Source organism: Oryzias latipes, chromosome 14 (genome assembly GCF_053564925.1).
Source record: "Oryzias latipes strain Hd-rR chromosome 14, Olatipes_Hd-rR_3.1".
NCBI classification, from domain to species: domain Eukaryota; kingdom Metazoa; phylum Chordata; class Actinopteri; order Beloniformes; family Adrianichthyidae; genus Oryzias; species Oryzias latipes.
This window is the reverse complement of record NC_136250.1, coordinates 6109102-6129307: the sequence shown is the minus strand read 5'-3', so window position 1 is coordinate 6129307 and position 20206 is coordinate 6109102. Positions and strand designations below refer to the sequence as shown.

At 37.3% G+C, this 20206-nt stretch overlaps 2 protein-coding genes across 3 annotated transcripts; one reads left to right on the top strand and one right to left on the bottom strand.

Moving 5' to 3' along the window:
• Window positions 1-6275: 6275 nt before the first annotated feature.
• Window positions 6276-11715, top strand: LOC110014152 (uncharacterized). Its single transcript, XM_023962749.2, has 12 exons — window positions 6276-6571; window positions 6668-6906; window positions 7136-7239; window positions 7351-7610; window positions 7736-7933; window positions 8013-8099; window positions 8278-8376; window positions 9065-9219; window positions 9335-9463; window positions 9887-10027; window positions 10257-10377; window positions 11057-11715. Exons 1-12 carry the CDS (start codon window positions 6490-6492, stop codon window positions 11275-11277), a joined length of 1836 nt encoding a protein of 611 aa, XP_023818517.2. The 5' UTR covers window positions 6276-6489; the 3' UTR covers window positions 11278-11715.
• Window positions 11679-17363, bottom strand: LOC105358284 (uncharacterized). 2 transcript variants are annotated; one of them, XM_078930980.1, is made up of 7 exons: window positions 16545-17363; window positions 15667-15800; window positions 15128-15275; window positions 14275-14418; window positions 14097-14201; window positions 13433-13546; window positions 11679-12037 (listed from the first exon to the last, which is right to left on the bottom strand). In XM_078930980.1, exons 1-6 carry the CDS (start codon window positions 16913-16915, stop codon window positions 13504-13506), a joined length of 945 nt encoding a protein of 314 aa, XP_078787106.1. In that variant the 5' UTR covers window positions 16916-17363; the 3' UTR covers window positions 11679-12037; window positions 13433-13503. The 2 variants fall into 2 exon arrangements, with proteins under 2 accessions (XP_078787106.1, XP_023818518.1); XM_023962750.2 differs by having other exon boundaries at window positions 13433-13697; window positions 16545-17220.
• Between the last annotated feature and the right edge of the window lie 2843 nt (window positions 17364-20206).

Genomic DNA, 20206 nt, shown 5'->3' with positions numbered 1-20206 from the left:
TGACATGCCTGTTAAGGTAAAAGCTCAAAGTTCATCTTGTCATGTCTCTGTTCCTCCTTAATCATAGCAATCCTACAACAATCGTCCGCCACATCTTAAAGACCGGTCCGTGAAAACTTTGTATGACGTCAGATCGGTCCATGGTGTTAAAAAGGTTGGGGGCCACTGGTGAATGGGAATGTTTTCAACCAAAAACGCTGCGATACAACAAAGATGCACACGTGAGTAATGAACATAAATTGTAAGATTTCTCAAGAATGAAGAAAAGTATTTCTATATTGTAATTCTGAAGAGATGAGAACTGATATGTCGATCAAAGGTGTTTCAAAGTTTATTCTGATTGGAGCTACTGCAGACTCAGAACAGGCTATGTGTTAAACAGATCTTGGATTCTTTTTTACATAAAGTAAAACTATTAGCGTGGTTCAACTGTTCAACTCAATCTTCTACAGCTCCACCACAGTAAAGGCTATTCATAGATCCTTCCTCAACCTCAGTACTCAGTCTGCCTCAGTAACTCTGTAAACATGAAATAAAAAACTTGTTTTACATTTAAAGACAGTAAAGATTTCATTTATATTTAAAAATATTACACATCACAATACATCACAGTACTTTTATATCAATTCATGTTTTGAGAAACTCAATAAAATAAAGAAATGTAAAAAAACACTACCATGACAAAGGTGAATAAGGGTGGAAAGATTCATGTAATCCGTGGACACCAGTGAAGAAATCATTGAAGAAAAAAAAGGTCCAGCGCACTGGCTCTAGATGAACCAACTCCTAAGGTTAAAGTGGCTAGGATAGCACAAGGGTTACACGTACAATGGTAAATCTGAATTTAAAACTCAGCAAAAGCAATGTAAATGTTAAGAAACAGTAATTCATAATAACATCTGAAACCGCAAAACCTTTAAAAAACACATTAGATTTGGGTTTGATTGTTTTTTGTTTAATTGATTTATTTCAAGCAATCAAAACAAGAAATACTAAAGGAAACAAATACATGTATGCAAAGATATGGCAGACCTAAGATGGTTAGCCATTATTTGATTAAAAAACAACAAAATAAAAGTAAAATAGATAGAAATTCTATACACATTCAAATACATGTAATTCATGCCATTATAACGTAGGTCATTTCTCTTTAACATTTTATATAGAAAACAAATACATTAGATTGTATGTATTGTGTGCTGTCATGTTATTAGACAACTTTTAAAAAGTGTTAAACTTCCTCAGATTTTTTAGTAATCCTGTTTTATTCCATTTTTTCAAACAAAACGGTTACTTATGATTAAAAGCAAATTTAATGGGAATAACTACAAAATAAATTCAGTTATACATGGTTAATCATTTTAGATAAAAAAATAAAGCACATAATAATGAATTATTAATGGAATTATGGATGTTAGTATGTTACAGACTAACTCTGAAAAGTGGGATAAACTTTATTTTCACAATGTTTAAAAATTCCTCAGTAAAGAAGCAGAACAAAATGACGCTTAGTATAGTTTAAGTTTTAGTATAAGCAGAACGAAAAATTGTTGTTGGGTGCCGTGTTTGTTGTCCGGCTTAAGTTTTTCTATTCTTTTTTCTAACTTTTACTTCAGTGTAGATAACATCAGGTTCTGCATCACCTGAGGAAATATATATTAAGAGACAGTTATGTTAGATTTTTTTTCCCCCAAAATCCTTTACTAGTGACTTATGGAGTCCTATACTGTTCATAATTAAATAAATAAATATTTGATTAAATAAATAAATGTGACCTCATGCAAATACACAGTCAACCAATAAATCTCTCATAAATATATAAAAAGACCATGAAATGGTGAAAAACCTGCACACTGATTTTAAATTAGCCATTATATTATTCAATATATTTCATTTTGCTTTAAAAACCTGTTCATTATTTTAAAAAAGCATTTTAAAATATTCATTTTATTCATGTTGAATATTATTATAATTCTACTTCTTTTTTCAGAACCTTGGATTTCAAAATCAATATTTTCCAAAGTAGCTTTGTTTTTATTTCATGTTGCTGTTTTTCAGAATGGCTTATTTATTTCATAAAGAGCTTTTTCAGCAGAATGAGTTCATCTGTCAATCAAACCAGACAAGGCGGAGACACTTTTATGATTGGCTACTCCTTTACTCAGACATGAGCAGCAGCACCCTGACTACATCGAACGGAGATGCTTCAGCAAACGTGACGGCGTAATGCCCACCCCTCAACACTAGGGGGGGGTATGCACCTCAACAATCGAGTGACGCTCCAAACCCAATTTATAGCTGGCGGGTTACGAGCCGAGAGAAAAATGGCTGCTGGAGATAAGTCCGTTTCGGAGTTGCTAAGAGAGGTTGCTAATCGTTTAGACAGCAACACTGTGCAATTACCTGAAACAATAATACCTCAGCAGACAACTTTTGATCAAGACTCTGCCCAAAGTTCCCGTCACAACAGTCCAGCGGGAGCGTTACCAAACGCTAATGCTAGCGGCAACCACCATCGTCGTGCCCACACTAGTTTGAACCCAGTACAAGGTAAGGGCGTTTAAAATAATATGTTGGGGGGTATGTTTATCTTCTGAGCAGATTAAAGTGTTTAACAGCTCAGAGATTTAGGGTGAGGAACTATTTTTCTTGTTTACTTGCTTTAACCCTTGTGCTATGACCCCCCCCCCCCCCCCTTCCATTGACGTGTTCTCCCTACCATGACAAAGGTGGATAAAGTTGGAAAGATTTCATGTAATCCATGGACACCAGTGAAGATCACAAATCATTGAAGAAAAAAGGTTCAGAGCACTGTCTAGTGGGTCTAGATGACCCAACTCCCAATGTTAAAGTGCCTAGGATGGCACAAGGGTTAAAGAAAACGTGTTAAGAGAAATTATGTCTGTGATTGATTATGAAAACTGGCCAATCATGCAAAAAAGAGGATGATTATAGTTCAACATAAACTCTAAGCTTAGTGAATTGATTTTCAAAGAGAACCTCTGCCACACAGAGCAGAACAAATTCCTGACTGACTACATTATCAATGCATAATGTACAAATGAACAAAAACATATATAAAAACTTCTTTCTCTTTCGGCTTTTCCCATCAGGGGTCGCCACAGCGAATCATCCTTTTCCACCTCACTCTATCATGGACATCTTCTACCCTAACATTAGCCAACTTCATGTCCTCTGTTAAGACATCCATGTATCTCCTCTTTGGCCGTCCTCTTGCCCTCCTGCCAGGCAGCTCCATCTCCAACATCCTTCTACCAATATATCCACTATCCCTCCTCTGAACATGTCCAAACCATCTCAGTCTGGCTTCTCTGACTTTGTCGCTGACACAGGCAACATGAGCCATTCCTCTGATGTACTCGTTCCTTATCCTGTCTAACCTGGTCACTCCTAAGGAGAACCTCAACATCTTCATCTCTGCTACCTCCAAATCAGCCTCTTGTCTCTGTCTCACTGCTACCGTCTCTAACCCATAGCGCAGAGCTGGTCTCACCACTGTCTTGTACACCTTTCCTTTGAGTCTTGCTGGCACTCTTCTGTCACACAACACTCCTGACACTTTCCTCCAACCGCTCCAACCTGCCTGCACTCGCCTCTTCACCTCTTTTCCACAATCCCAATCACACTGAACTGTTGACCCCAAGTACTTAAACTCCTGCACCTTCTTCACCTCAGTCCCCTGTAACCTAACGCTTCTACCTTGATCCCTCTCGTTCAGACACATGTATTCTGTCTTACTACGACTGACCTTCATACCTCTTCTTTCCAGAGCAAACCTCCACCTCTCTAGCTGTTCCTCCACCTGCTCTCTACTCTCACTGCAAATTACAATGTCATCCGCAAACATCATTGTCCAGGGAGATTCCTGTCTTACCTCGTCTGTCAGCCTGTCCATCAGCATAGCAAACAAAAAGGGACTCAAAGCTGATCCTTGGTGTAGTCCCACCTCCACCTTGAACTCCTCTGTCTGACCTACAGCACATCTCACCACCGTCATACTTCTCTCATACATGTCCTGAACTACTCTGACATACTTTTCTGCCACTCCAGACGACCTCATACAGTACCACAGCTCCTCCCTCGGCACCCTGTCATACGCCTTCTCTAAATCTACGAACACACAATGCAGCTCCTTCTGACCTTCTCTGTACTTTTCCATCAACATTCTCAAAGCAAAAATGGCATCAGTGGTGCTCTTACGGGGCATGAAACCATACTGCTGCTCACAAATCTCCACCTTCTTCCTAAGCCTGGCTTCCACTACTCTTTCCCACAGCTTCATTGTGTGGCTCATCAACTTTATTCCTCTATAGTTGCTGCAGTTCTGCGTGTCACCCTTGTTCTTAAAGATTGGGACCAGAACGCTTCTCCTCCATTCCTCAGGCATCTTCTCACTCTCTAAAATCCTATTGAACAACCTTGTTAGAAATTCCACTGCTGTCTCTCCTAGGCACTTCCATACCTCCACAGGTACGTCATCAGGACCAACGGCCTTTCCGCTCTTCATCCTTTTCAGAGCCTTCCTAACCTCATCCTTTCCAATCTCTGCTACTTCCTGCTCCACAACAACCACATCTTCCTCCCTTCTTTCCCTGTCATTTTCCTCGTTCATCAGCTCCTCAAAATACTCCTTCCATCTTTTCTGTACACTCTCTTGGGTTGTTAGCACCTTTCCATCTCTGTCCTTAATCACCCTTATCTGTTGCACGTCCTTCCCATCTCTGTCTCTCTGTCTGGCTAGCCTGTACAAGTCCTTCTCTCCTTCCTTTGTGTCTAACCTGTCATATAGCTCATCGTAAGCTTTCTGTTTGGCCTTTGCCACCTCTCTCTTCACTCTACGCTGCGCTTCCTTGTACTCCTGTCTACCTTCCTCAGTCCTTTCTACATCCCACTTCCTTTTAGCCAACCTCTTCCTCTGGACGCATTCCTGTACTTCCTCATTCCACCACCAAGTCTCTTTACCGTCTTTCCTCTTTCCAGATGACACACCTAGCACCTTCCTACCTGTTTCCCTGATAATCTCTGCTGTAGTTTCCCAGTCCTCTGGAAGCTCATCCTGACCACCCAGGACCTGCCTCAACTTCTGCCTAAATTCCTCACAAGTTTCTTCATTCTGTAGCTTCCACCACTTGGTCTTCTTTTCTGTTTTCCCTCTCTTCTTCTTCCTGACCTCCAGAGTCATCTTACACACCACCATGCGGTGCTGTCTGGCTACACTCTCTCCTACCACCACTTTGCAGTCATTAACCTCTCTCAAATGACCTCGTCTACATAGGATGTAGTCCACCTGAGTACTCCTACCTCCACTTCTGTATGTCACTCTATGTTCCTCTCTCTTCTGGAAGTAAGTGTTGACTACAGCCATTTCCATCCTCTTCGCAAAGTCCACCACCATCTGTCCCTCCAGATTCCTTTCCTTCACACCAAACCTGCCCATCACCTCCTCATCACCTCTGTTGCCCTCACCAACATGCCCATTAAAGTCTGCTCCAATAACAACTCTCTCTCCTCTGGGAAAACTCTCTATGACCTCATCCAACTCACTCCAGAATCTCTCCTTCACTTCTAACTCACAGCCAACCTGTGGCGCATACCCACTGACTACATTCACCATCACCCCTTCAATTTCTAACTTTAGGCTCATCATCCTGTCTGAGACTCTTTTCACCTCTAGAACACTGTTTACAAACTCCCCCTTCAGAATCACTCCTACCCCGTTTCTCTTCCTATCAACACCATGATAGAAAAGTTTGTATCCTCCTCCAATACTACGTGCCTTGCTGCCCTTCCACCTTGTCTCCTGCACACACAGTACATCTACCTTCCTTCTCTCCATCATGTCTGCCAGCTCTCTGCCTTTCCCTGTCATTGTGCCAACGTTAAGAGTCCCTATTCTCAAACCTATGTTCCTGCCTTTTCCCTTCTCTCTCTGGCCACGGACCCTTCTGCCTCCCCTCTTTCTTCCACCAACAGTAGTCAAATTTCCACCGACACCCTGTAGGTTAACAGCATCGGTGGCGGTCGTTGTTAACCCGGGCCTCGACCGATCCGGTATGTCTAAAGTGTTGTGGATGATTCGCATGGTTATTTTGGCAATTTTTTACGCCGGATGCCCTTCCTGACGCAACCCTCTCTATTTATCCGGGCTTGGGACCGGCACAGAAGTTACTGGCTTGCAACCCCTGTGGCTAGATTCGCAACCCCTGTGGCTAGATTTTTTTATATATACATATATAAAAACAATTTTGAAAAAAAGCCAAGATTGGAAAATTAAATTAAAATGTTTTTATAGGTTGTTCATAGTTTTAAGTGTTCTTTCTTTCTTTTAAAGCTGAGGTTGCAAGACTATTCGCCCCGTACAGACAAAGATCTTCCTCAACATCATTGTCATCTTTGACCCCACCATCTTCCAAGAAGAAACCCAACTGCTTCACATACACACACTCATTCTTCTGCTTGAGTGATCACATGTCAGACACAGTGCCATCCAAAACATCCAAGTTTGAATTAACCGCAGCTGGACTTGGGGAGAGACGGATTTCTTTTCAAGGTATTTTGGTAGTTTAGCTGTTAAACTTAGGTTGGAAATTATCAACATAAATATATTTGACTTATTTTATTATTTGGGGATGCATTTATTTTGCAGCAAGGGATGATGATCCACACATTTTCAAATCAACTATTGAGGAGAACTTCCCTCAGCTGAAAGACACAGGAGGGTTTGAACTGCTGCGAATCTCTGGCACAACCAGAAGCCGTAACCTGGGCTTGATCCCATGTCCAGACACTGGATATACAGTGAGATATATCCGCAGCCCCATATGTGGAATTGGACAGGCAACAATTTACATAAGACCTCTGCAGAAGAGTATTCCTGTGGACGATGTGAGTAATAAATGGGGTTACAAATGGTTATATCTTTCTTAATGTGTTGGTTTTATGTAGTTGAGTGGCAAGTAACAGGGCAGCTACAATTTTATGATAAAAAAATGTCAGAGACATTGAATCTATCAGTATTTTCATTCACCAAATCAACTAGTTGCATTGACAAACTATTCACATTCACATTGTTTTTGTAATAATCAGAGGATCATTTCTTTTCTCTTCTTTGCAGGGCTCCTTTATACTCCAGCAACAAGGGCCCCTCACAAAATGTCTAAGTTGTCACACAGACATTCCTTTAAATAAAATGAAAACCCACATTATCAACTGCAAAAGGTAGACACATTTTGTTTCAATTTTTTATTAAAGCGTTTGTAAAAAATAAAATTTATTATATATATTGTATGTATATCTGAATGTTAAAACCTTTGTTTATTCTCATCACAGTCCATTGAGTGAGACAGCACCTCAGTTGGAAACAGATGCCCAGGTTAGGCAGAATAATAATTCCATGATAGGGATAGAGGTGCCATCCTGTAGCTACAGCAATGCCCAGAATATTTGCAACGAAGCAGAAGAATTAGATGTTACCATTTTGGATCCTGACATTGTGCCAGTTAGAGCAGTGCATTCTTCAGATGAAATGGTACTGCAGGAAGCAGCAACTCAACCAGAAGGAGAAAAGTCAAGTGCAGGGGAAGCACCAGGTAGCTGAAACACAAAATGTAGCTAGGGACATATTCTGTAAACTACTTGGCTAAGTATACACAACTAGTGATGAAATAATTGTGCTTATTAATTTTAGTTATCTACACAAATGACTGTCTTTCAGAGTGGAAATGTGAACCAGATGGAACCAAAGCTGCCAGTCTCTACAAGTCCAACCTACTGTCACAGCATGAGACCAGGAAGGCAGTTGTACTGCAAATGGATTTGAGGGAAAGTACTGAGGATCAAGAGAGATCCCTTCTCTCCTTTTACAAAGTCCCAAAGGTAGAGTGGGCAAGCCCTGTCTGCTGCAAACTGCAAGGTAATGTCACACAAATGAAAAATAATAAGTAGATGGAAATATGTTTAATTTTTTGTTGATTTAATCTTTATTTCTCCAGGGGATGCTGCTGTTGGGGAAGGGGTGAAGAGATTCTTCTTCTCAAAAATAATGTCCCTTATTCAGTTTGGCTTTCATTTGAACTTTGGTATGTATTTTACTGTCACATCAAAATCTAAATGTATGTATTTCACTATAACACAAAAATAGTGTAGTCTAAAATGTGAATACTTCATTTTGGGGTTTTGTTCCACCATAAATAGTTAAGAGAGTAAATCATAGTTTAAGATTTTATTTACATGATAATTCACCTTTACTATGTGCAGGGAACACAGATGTTTCAAGACTGTTTGATGGTGAACCAGATCATCTGACTCCATCCACCTCCCAAACCTTGTTGGAGAGTGACATGTTCTTGGTGGCAGGTCAGAAATTGTTTTTATTTTAATGAAATGCCATAAGTAGTTAGAAAAAAACCCAATAAAAAGCTGTGATTTTGGTATTAAGCATACCTATCCAACTGCTAGTAAACACAAATCTCAGCTAATCACATGGCAAGAATTCAATACATTTAGGAATGTAGAAATGGTAAAGACAATCTGTTGCGGTTCAAACCGATCGTCAGAATGGAGAAGAAAGGTGATTGAAGTGACCTTGAACATGACAAGATTATTGGTGCCAGACGGGCTGGTCTGAATGTTTCAGAAACTGTAGATAAACTGGGATTTTCAACCACTATCAGGATTAAACTAACAGGAGACAAAAGTATTCGACAATTCATGTCTCTGCAGGTAAACAAATTTAGTGTTGCTGTTTAGATTAATTTTTGATGAATTACAACATACTAGATTTACTGTACAAAATTATTAACAGCAGTTTTGAAGGTTTGCTTTTTTAACTTTGTATTAATGTACTAAATATGCACACTTGTGTATATACTGTTTGTGTGATTTTTTTTTTTGTATTACGATGTTTTTTATTACTTTTCCCTTCCTTGCTGTTCTTGCACTGATGGTGATGCTTAAATCTCATTGTACTATGCACAATGACAATAAAGCCATTCTATTCTATTCTAAATACAATTTGTTTTTTATTTTTATTTTTTAAATACAGGAAGAATGATGGGCCATGCATTCCTTCATGGTGGACCATGTCTGTCAGGAATTAGTCCTGCTATCATCCATGTCCTTTTTGGTGGCTCACCCGAAACAGTGACAGTTCAAATTAAGGATTGTCCTGATATTGATATCCGTACCACCATTCAGCTGGTTTGTACTTTTCTACCTTTTGATCTTGAGAAATAAATGACTCTTTAAAATAATTTGTAATTCTTCCACTTCACCGCTTACTACTGGTTTTTAGGTTTTTGTCTTTGTATTCCAGCTTGAAGGTACTGCTGATTTGACAGAACAGGAAAAAGCAAGTGTTCTTGAGCTGGCCCTGTCCTGGGACCTTCCAGGTGTCTCACAAACCAATCGAAAGTGGCTGTGTGAACGTCTTTTATTCCATGCTGTAAGTTATCAGCTGTTATGAACTAAATGTGACATTAACAAAAATGTAAAACCAAAAAGGGGACTAATTACACTTAATTTTCGAAATACGTGCAGCCAATCAAGTCAATCAAATGCGTATTACACATTTCACACACCAAAGAGCGTGACAAATAATGGTACTTTAACTTTAAATACATGTGCCCAACAACAAAATTTGACCTAGGGCCCAAAAAAAAAATACGTGAGCAATGCACATCTTGGCTGCATGTATTACCTGTGACCAACATAAACTTCCATCAGTTTTTGTGCAAGTCGTATAGAAATGTGTGAATAACATTTGCCAAATAAAAAGTACTTTTGGAACATGAAAAAAGCTCCTTCCTTGGAGTATCTAATCTGAACTACAAATTTCATGATTTTGGTTTCCTTCTCAACATTGCAGGTCATAACACGAACAAGCCGTCAAGTCAAGCAGCTGAGGAAAGGGCTGAAGGAGACCATGGTGTGGCCATTACTGACAGAAAGACCAGACATCATACCCTTGTTTTTACCAAGGGATTCAGAGACTGCTCCGTCCGGTGAGGTAAAGTGCTACCTCTTTTAGATCAGAATTTCGAAAATATCTGGTTTTAAGATTATTACTTTATCCCCACAGAAGCCAAACTACAAATCCAGCTGTCCTAATTGTCTCAAGTATTTAAGAAAAATGCACAATTCAATTAATGGAAGAATTTCTCTCTCTCTAGTAAAATCCAAACAAATTTTACAATGCTTAAGGCAAACATGTTTCAACAAGATACTTTTGTTTGCAGTCCATCCTTGAAAGGATAGTTTGGCCTGGGAAGGAACTTGATGATGATGACGACGATGATGAATGCTCGCTTGAAGACCAGTGCAGAGTAGCAGGGTACCTGCGCTCTTTTATTGAAAATGGTAAGTCTCTTAAAACAATCCATTAGTAATTAGGGTGGGAATGTTAAATGGGCATATTATTATTGTACATTTTTAAATTGGGGTTGGGTATCACCAATCATTTTCAGAATTAATTTTATTTGATGCCAAGGTTTTTTCAGTTGTTCAATCCACTCGATTCTTTTCAATTTTGAATTTACGTGGTTTACAAATTTAGAGATATTTGAATAGAAATACAGTCATAATTCATATATGTTTTAAATATATTTATATTAATTTGATACAGTTCACACTTTGTAAAATGAATTAGTGACATAATAAACCAATAATATAATAAACCATACAGTGTTACATAATTTCTAAAATGGAGAAGCTCTTACAAAAATGTGCAAATCATTAACATTGTAAAATTTCTAAACTGGCTTATTATCTAATCTGTTTTAGGGGGCGTTTCAGTTTGGCCACTAGGTGGAGCTGGCGCTATAGCATTATACTTTATTGCATAAGATTGGGGAAAAAAACTTGGGTATAGACCAGAAACGGTTTCTTAAAAATAGTTTGGAAAATCCATGCCTGCGAGTCTTTAAAGCTGTTACCTTAGTCAGCAATGTTTAGGTCGACCAGGCATTAGACGTATTATGGCAAATTCCATTTTACGTTGGCATTAAGCTAATATTGTCCGAAACTGTCTGTGTTGCAGCATCGTGTGAACAACGAAAAGCCCTTCTCAAATTCTGGACTGGATGGGAAGTACTGCCCAGAGAAATAACTGTTGAAGTGGTGAACGACCAAACTTTACCAAAGTCCTCCACCTGTTTTGAGGTTCTACGTATTCCTGCACATTACCAAAACTACGAGTCATTTTTGGTGGACATGCAGGCATGTCTCACCTCCTCTGACACGGGTTTTGGTCTGGTTTAGGAGGACTACGACCTACAAGTTCTTCTGAAGTTACACTGCGTGTTGCCATATTCTTGTCTGATTTAGGTTCCAATGCAGTTTTGCTTGTTTGTTCTGATATAGTCACATTAAGTTCCAGATAAATATTTAGGTTTTACGTTTTAAAAAAATACGACAGAATTTGAGTTTAGGTTTAAAAAAATCTGAAGGTCTTAAAATGATGACTTTCCCCATTTATACACCATTATGCCCAAGTCTACAAGACAAACTTAATTGTGATCAGCTGAGCCTATTTTGTGATTATGTGCATATTTTGTTATTACAGAACTATTGAAGGGGGAAAATGTTATGACATTTGAATTCGTTTTTTTTCCTAAGGCAGTAATTTTTGTCAATTCCAGAAAAAAATGCAATAATCACTGTATGTTTTAAAAATTTATTAAAAAGAATTTCTGGTCACACTCTGTTTCTTTACTTTAAAACACATAAAATAACATTTACAACTAATCAAAGTTCAAGATAGAACTGAATTATATAAGACAACAGTGGTTCAACATGTACTTGTGTCACAAATAAAAGGTTTTTAAAACATCATTTTGAGTGCATGAATAGTTTCCAAGTAAACTTGCAAAGACTGAGATAGAGGAACATTGGTATTTGGCAATGCTGAAAGTTCTTGTTCAGTCAATGTATGTGGAAGCTGGATCTCAGGAACAGTGACCTCAGTGGATGGACGGTGATTATATGGTCCTGTCCAGTCCACGCCATAGTCCTCATTCACCTGAAATATGACACATGATAAAACCTAAGCGGAAGAACTGTATTTTTCTGTTTTGCAATCTGCTGCGTGTTTTTATGGGTGTCCCAGTCAAATCGTGATCAGAAATGGGCCTGATCACATATTTGGAGAGTCTATATATCTTGGATTTTGTACACCAATAGGGATCATTTAATTTATTTTTATGAATGCTTTATGTTTTATCTTTATTATTCCAGATAAATACTCTACTTGAAGTCTGCATATCATAAACAGATCACAATATTGTATTGCTGAAAAATACGCCGCAAAGAAAATTGAAAGTTAGCAATGTTCACAGATTCAGACTTTCGGGATCAAAAACTCCTTATAAATGCTTTAAACTGACAAAGTGTGCATTTGTTTGTCTTAATGGAAACAATGACCTACAAAGGCATTTCCATGGAAATATTTTTTTTTCCCTTTTTAATGGAAAAAAACCGGGAAAGTAGGAAGGGAAGGGAAAAGTTGATTTAACCCCTTAAGGCACTTGCTATTGTTTGATATGCCTTTTTTATTTATCTTTGACTGAGCTCCAGTTAAGCAGAATTAAATAATGTGGTACTGAAACCTAAAATGTGATCTCAATTTAGGTAAACGCCAGACCTTTAGAGGTCAAAAAAAGATTCCCATAATCTCAAAAAAAAAAAGAATAACCAAAACGAATAATGTGAGCTAATTGTGAATACTCATTTATGTTACAACTTATTAAAAGAAAATCATTTAGTTGTAAGAATTTTTAATGGGGATATGAACCACATCTAATGAAAATGTTCAATCCTAAAAGTAAGTAACCAAACTTTCTCACATGACTAATTATCCCCTAATTTTATTAGTTAATTGGCTAGTTAATTTTTTTTTTTTTTGACAGTTGCACTATTCTTATTTCATGGTTAAAACTACTGGTACTTTAAAAAAGTTTAAGTGTAAAATGATAAAAGAATTATTTAAGAATACTAATTGAGGTTAATCTGCATCTGCTTTTAGAATTACCGTAATTTATTTTTAAAATCTGTTACAAAAACATCATATAAGAACTCAGAGTAAGCAGATACCCAATCACTGATCGGGGTAAAAAAAAATCTCATCAGCCCCCCCCTTCGCATGTTGCTGCATCTTCTTGAGCAAATCAATTTTGTCAGAGGGACAAATTGTTATCACTTGATGCTACAAAACAAGCTCCCACTTACTATTGATTTACACAGCAGTTCCAAACTAGAATTTATTTATGAACTATTCTTTGTAAAAAAAAAAATATATAAATAAAGTATATAACATAAAATATGCTTTGCCACAAAAAAGCCAACATAAGCCAATTCATTTGCTGTCATAAGAAAAAGGTTTCATGAAAGTTAAAATTTGAATAAAACACAGTTGTACCTGTGAAAAGTCATGCCCTTCTCTTCTATGCTGTAGCCAGAGTTGCAGGGGTGAGCGGTTGTTTGCCGTTCTCAGTCCATGATGGTTCCAAGCTTGTGCAAATGCGTGAAGATGCTGTTGAATGTGAAGAAGAAAGCATCTGTGCAGTGCATAAAGGTCAATTTCTTCACCAGGATTGAGCAGTCCCTGAATCTCCAGCTCAGTAAAGATTGTGTAGAAAAGGTCCAGGACATTTTCATACACATCCCTCCAAAGACGTTCAATTCTGTAAAGAAATGGAAGATCATTTTAAAAACATCCTTGTGTATCAATTATTGGGAAGGTCATAAAGGGATGCCAATGAATTTAAGTTAGTAATCATTTTTAATTTTAAACAAGCCCATAAAATGACCAAAAATATCTGACTGGCATTACTTGTACTAATACAAGTTGGTTATTTCAACTGCCAATAGGGCTATGTTTTTACCAGGAATTGGCCATTGACAAAACTCAAAGTTAAATTTCTTTTCATACAATCTTTAGAATGTGTGTGAAATGGGTCAAGGAAGAAATGATTAAATTTTTGGAGTGGTCCAGATCCAGGAATTTTTTGGAAGTATTCTGCAGTGCATGCAGAGGTTTGTGTTCCAAGAGTGCAGTTTTGTGTGGTTTCAGTTGCCCATACCGCTGATTGTGCACACTTCTGCCAGTAATATGAGAATTCCTGTTCTGCCCCATTGTCTGGACCATGAAATGAGCTACCTTCACATTTTCACCTCCTTTGTCTGACCTGAGGGAAGAGGTGGAAAACAGTACTGAAAAGTCCAAAGATTATGTTTTATAAGTGATTTTGTAACATTTACCTGACTCGTGATGGTACTCCATATTGGCTGACTGCTGTCAAAAACCCATTGAAAACAGTTGTGGCTTTGTTGTTTGTAGAAGCATTAAGGTAGACAACCAACCTTGAAAAACCATCTATTCCACCATGGACGACTACTCTCCATCTGGTTAAAGGAAAAGGGGAAATATTGTCATCTTACCATAGTTAAGAATATTTATTTATTTATTTATTTTCAGGTAATTTTCCAAATATGTATGGTTAGTGCTGAACTTTTTACTTTGCCGCACTTATATTGAATAAGGTTGGGGTCAGGATGGCCCTAGACCCAGAGGAAGGGTTAGGGTCAGGATTTGGAAGACTAGGCTAAAGTATTTTAAACACCCCCCTTTTAGCTTTGAGACACACATGTGAAATAAGTGTGGGTAATATCTTAAACACCCACTCCAATGAAACTTGTGTTTTTAAAATGTTTTTCTCATGATGGCGGACGCATTTTAACACATTTAAGATTAAAATTGCGATTGAATAAAAAGAAAAAAAAAGAAATTCAGATCTTGATTTAAAAAAAAATAGTTTAAAAAAGCTAGGGGCTGTGATTCAGAAACTGCGATGGGCGGGCCAAAGTCTCCCTGCTCCATTCGGATACATCCACTTGCAGAGAAATAGATAAGTCTTTGTTTTCTTCGTCGCAGAAAAACCTAACCTTGTACAGTTTACAGGACAAACTTAACTGTCATATCTGTCAGTCTTGTTAAAAAATGACATTCTGTCAACCAAGTCAAAACCAGATATGTGCTTAAAATTTGACATATTTACATAAAATTTAAATTAATTTTTAAGATGTATTTGAAGTCGTAAAACAAAATAATGACCGGATTAGCTTGTGATTTCCATCTATATGCCAGAGGTGATTTGGTGCTGGCACATTGTACTGACGGCGCCTTGCAATCTGAATGGACAGTCTTCTCATCATGACTCCCTCTGGATTGACACGTCTGAGTGAATCTGCCAGTCGAGATCCTGGTGAGACAATTTAGGAAGTTATTACTACTGCCAAGATCAGAATTACACAACCCTGATCCTCAGGCCACACTTACCTGCATGTTCTGTGTAACTAACACACCTGATTTAGCTCATCAGGCTCCTCAGAAACATGAAAATGACAGTTGCAAAATATTTTTCTCTGCTCTAACACAAATGATTTATTTCAGTGGGTGATTAACGGGCTTCTTTAGCACTTGAGAACATGCTGAAGAGATAATTCAAACATTGGAACACTTTGTTGGAGCAGGAAAGATATGAACATGCAAGATGGTGGTCCTTGAGGACCAGGATTATCCACCACTAAACTAGTTTAACAGGGAAAGAGAAATACTTTTATAACTGGTGCTGTTTGGATGTCCAACCTTACTTTGAATATGTATGCCTCTGGATCGGAGATGTCCCATCATTATCCTGCAGCCAGCATTGGGGTAACAATGCTGAATCTCCAACACTATGGCATCCAATTCATCATCACCAACTGATGAATACCTGTCAGATTTCCTTCACATGACACCACTTTGTTACAGATCGATAGAGAAATAAACATTCAAAAATATATTTCATCAAACACAAATATCAAGCAACATCCTACCCTGTACTGACAACAATTTTTTTATATTGCTTCTTAAAGCATCTTATGCAAACGATGCAACTAACAAAAAATCTGCCATGACTGAAAAAAGATAATGGAGAAATTTCAATAACATATTCCTGTTGGGAAAAACAAGTAGTAAGCAAATTTTAATTTCTCAAAGATGTATAGTATGTCAGAGTGAGATGCTATACTACATGTGTAATGTTTACTAATTTTGTTAATTTAATTTGACCCTACATTAAATTCTTACTTGTTTGGAACTAGACACAGACCCTTCACCTGCTCTTGACCTGGTGGCCAAATTCAGTTAAATTCAATGTTATTTTTGTATAGCCAAAATTCACAACAACAGTCGTCTCGATGGGCTTTGTATCAGTAACTGAAAAAGTAAAATATAAAATCAAAAAGGATCATGAATATATAGAATTCAATAGGAAATCAGAAGCACAGACTGCATGCACATTTGTACATCATTTGATTTGTGCTATAAGAAAACTCAACACAGCTCAAAGGCAAATAACTAATCAGACTCAGGCTAATGTAAAACTATAAATGAAAGATGCATTTCCGGGACTAAAACATTAAATGTTTCTTTAAAAAAAAAACCCACTGTGCTTAAGTAGAAAACAATTAAATAATTGTGAACTCACCTTAAGGCTTCTTCAAGCATTCTCCTCCGAACAGTGCTTTCAGACACGGCTAACATGCTAGCAATAGCTTTAGTGGTCATTCCACAGAGAACGAGACTCCTGAGGGTTTCCACGGGAACTTCAAGACGTGGACGACCGGTGCTTAAAGAAAGCTCCTCCGTGGTGCGGTCCACGTGAACCCGGTGCTCAATTGCTCTTAAACTAGCAAAAACTGAATCGTCAATGTCTGCATCTTCTGCAGCAACTATTAAGCTGAGCATTTCAAATATGTCATCCAAACGACTCAAAATAGCGTCTGTCGAAAGATTGTTTCCCTCCATTTGATCGGCTAATGTCAACAAAGCCCTGCGGATGTCGCCAGAATATGCCATCTTAGTTTGTAACTGGCACACCGCAGAGCAGGTATCCAGGAATATGAGTCGATTTCCATGGATGAGCCAATGAGCGTTTAGATCCCGCCCACCTTCACTGATTGACACATAGACCCATTCTGCTGAAAAAGCTCTTCATGAAATAAATACGCCATTCTGAAAAACAGCAACATGAAATAAAACAAAGCTACTTTGAAAAATATTGATTTTGAAATACGAGCTTCTGAAAAAAGACAGAATTATAATAAAATTCAACATTATTAAAATGAATATTTTAAAATGCTGTTTTAAAATAATGAACAGTTTTTTTTTAAAAGAAAAATTTAATATATTTGATAATGATGCAGGTTTTTCAAAATTTCATGATCTTTTTATATATTTATGAGAGATTTATTGGTTGATTATGTATTTGCATGAGGTTATATTTATTTATTTAATTAAATATTTATTTATTTAATTATGAACAGAGGTTATATTTATTTATTTAATTAAATATTTATTTATTTAATTATGAACAGTTTAGGATTCCATAGTGACTTACCTGCATTAACTGCTGCCGCTCTTCGTTTTCGGCAAAGTTTTATTAAAGCGGCGATCAAAGCAGCAAGAAGTGGGAGTGAGATGAATGCAGCAACTGCAGCAGCTGCAGGAAATGTAGCCACAGAAACTGACTGTGAACCTGGAGAATTTTTTTTTATTTATTAGAACAAACTGATTTGAATTTGTCCAACATTTCTGTGTGGAAAATGTATACTGCACCGTTGCAAGCAGTGATGGTTTTAACCGTCTCATCTCTGCTGATATCGTTCCAGACTTTACACATGATGTCTCCAAGAGGCTGTCCATGTAGGATGATGGAAACATTAAACACACTGGATCTATCAGATGTGTCATTGTTCAGGGACTGACTGTGTTTGTTTGATTGTAAAAGTAAGAAACCATTCAAAGTCAGAGTGAGCTCTGCTTCATCTCCCTCATAGAAGCAGGTGACTTTCTGCTGTTCTGGTGACAAACACTGCTGAGACACCGTTAACACAGACACAGGAGCTGCAAGAAATAAAACCTATTCAAGTAACAAACTTAGAATAACAGCCTTAAAAATCTGAATTTTCTATATTATGGTAGAAAGCTACAGTTTTTTTGTTTACAGGTCAATCTCTTATTGTATTTCATATAAAACAATTCACTTCGGTTTCCTAAAATTGATTTCGAATAATGCATGAATGAATGAATGATAAAAGGTAGAAATTGGCTATAAAATAAAATAAGTAAGTATATAAAAATAAACAATTCTTGTCTATGTACTGTAACACTTCATTATTTTGTAAAATTCCCAGTTGGATTAAACTTTAATTATTGTGCCTGATAAATAATGTTAACTCAAAATCCTTAATACACACTTACAGATACACAATAACGTATGTGTGAGCATGCACATTTTAGTTGCAGCAGGAAGGCTAAACAGTTTTTAGTTTACATTTTCCAATGAAATGATAAATGAAATGCAGTTTTTCTTGTCTTCATGTTTTTTAAAATGTTGATGATTTGAGATGACAGTACAATTAAGTTAATTCTTTTGTCCTTGAATGTTAAATATGTAATTTAAAACAAATGTACATAAAAATATGAGATGGATAAATGTTATTTTCTCTTACCAAGAACTTTAATTTGCACGCTGGAAGTTCTCCGTTTTTTGCCTTTAGAGTCATATTCCTCAAGGGTGTAAACTCCAGCATTTTTCTTTGAGACATTATTCAGTTTGATTGTCCCATTAATAAAAGAATAGTCTGCATTTATATCTCTCTGGTTCAATATAATATTTCCATTTTTGGCCGTCTTATAGATTACGGACTTGCCATCTTTTAGGATTGTGGATGTGCTATTCTTTAGGAGCCTAATGCCAATTGTTTTTATCAAACTGATAAAAATTAACAGATTTTCCATCTGCAGCGAAACATGAAGTTTCCTTTGATTCATAAAAGCTGCAACCTGTAAAACCAGGAAGACACAATGAAAAAAAAAACATTGATTAGGCAGTAAATAAGTGTTATTTTAAAACTTTAAAACATTTATTTCAGAAATTGAAAGTATTTTTGGACTTTGGTCCATTCAAAAATATTGTCTTTTTTGTTGTTTTTCTTCAAAAGTATAATTTCACTCTAAAATGTACCTTCTCCAAAAGATCCTGGTAGCAGAGCTGCTGTGATCAAGGAGATGAGAATCATTGTGACTAGAAATAAAAAACACATATCAACATCTAAAACCTATAGGTCATGTATTAATTTAGGAAAAAACAAATCCATAGTTATACTTACAAGTGTACTTTTGTTCTTGGCCAAAGATCAAATCACCAATCTTCCACTTTCGGCTTCTCCCATCAGGGGTCGCCACAGCGAACAAGTCGCATGGTAAATTTGGCAATGTTTTACGCCGGATGCCCTTCCTGACGCAACCTTCTCAAACCGGGCTCGGAACTGGCACAGGGGTAGAGAAGGGAACATGGAGCAGCCCGGAGTCGAACCCTGGTTTCACGGACGGAAGGCGCCGCAAACCAGCACGAGCTAAACCGGCTCCCAGTGTCTTCTAGCAAAGATCAAAGATCAAAATCACCAATGATAAGGAAAAAAATCTAACTACATAACCCTTGTACACCTTCTTCACTACAGAGTGAAGGTGTTTCGCTCTTTGACTAACAAGACTAAATGTTTCAGACATGAGAAATTGTGTGTATCTTTTGTATTTTTGTGGTCGGCTTCTCTGGTGAAAGAAAAAAACCTGTGTGGTTTTCTATGTGAGGCAAAGTGTTGGTCAACAAGGCTGTTGCAGCAAAAACGTTTCTCTAACTCCTTCCACTTAAAGTGTTTTTAAGCACAACTGACTTCCTACCAAAAAATATGTTTTCTCAGAAGGACAAAACATGTAATCTGATGCAGAAACACAGATGGATGTGGTGAAAACCAGTTTTACACTTCTGCATTAAAAATCTTTGTGTAATTATTCTTAATCAACAACAGCTCTTAACTTTCATAAAAAAATCAAAGATCGAAACAACTAAACTATTTATTTTCTTCTTTTATTTATATAGCCCAGATTCACAACAACAGTCGTCTCAATGGGCTTCGTACCGGTAAATGTAAGGTAACGTACAATCTAAAAGGATCATAAATGCATAGAATTCAATAGGATGATACTAAACTTTAACTTAACAGATTAAACTAACCATTCCCATGAGTGGAAGGTTAAACAGGCAACATTTTTCTATTGATCTCCACCTTAACCACAGAGGGTTTT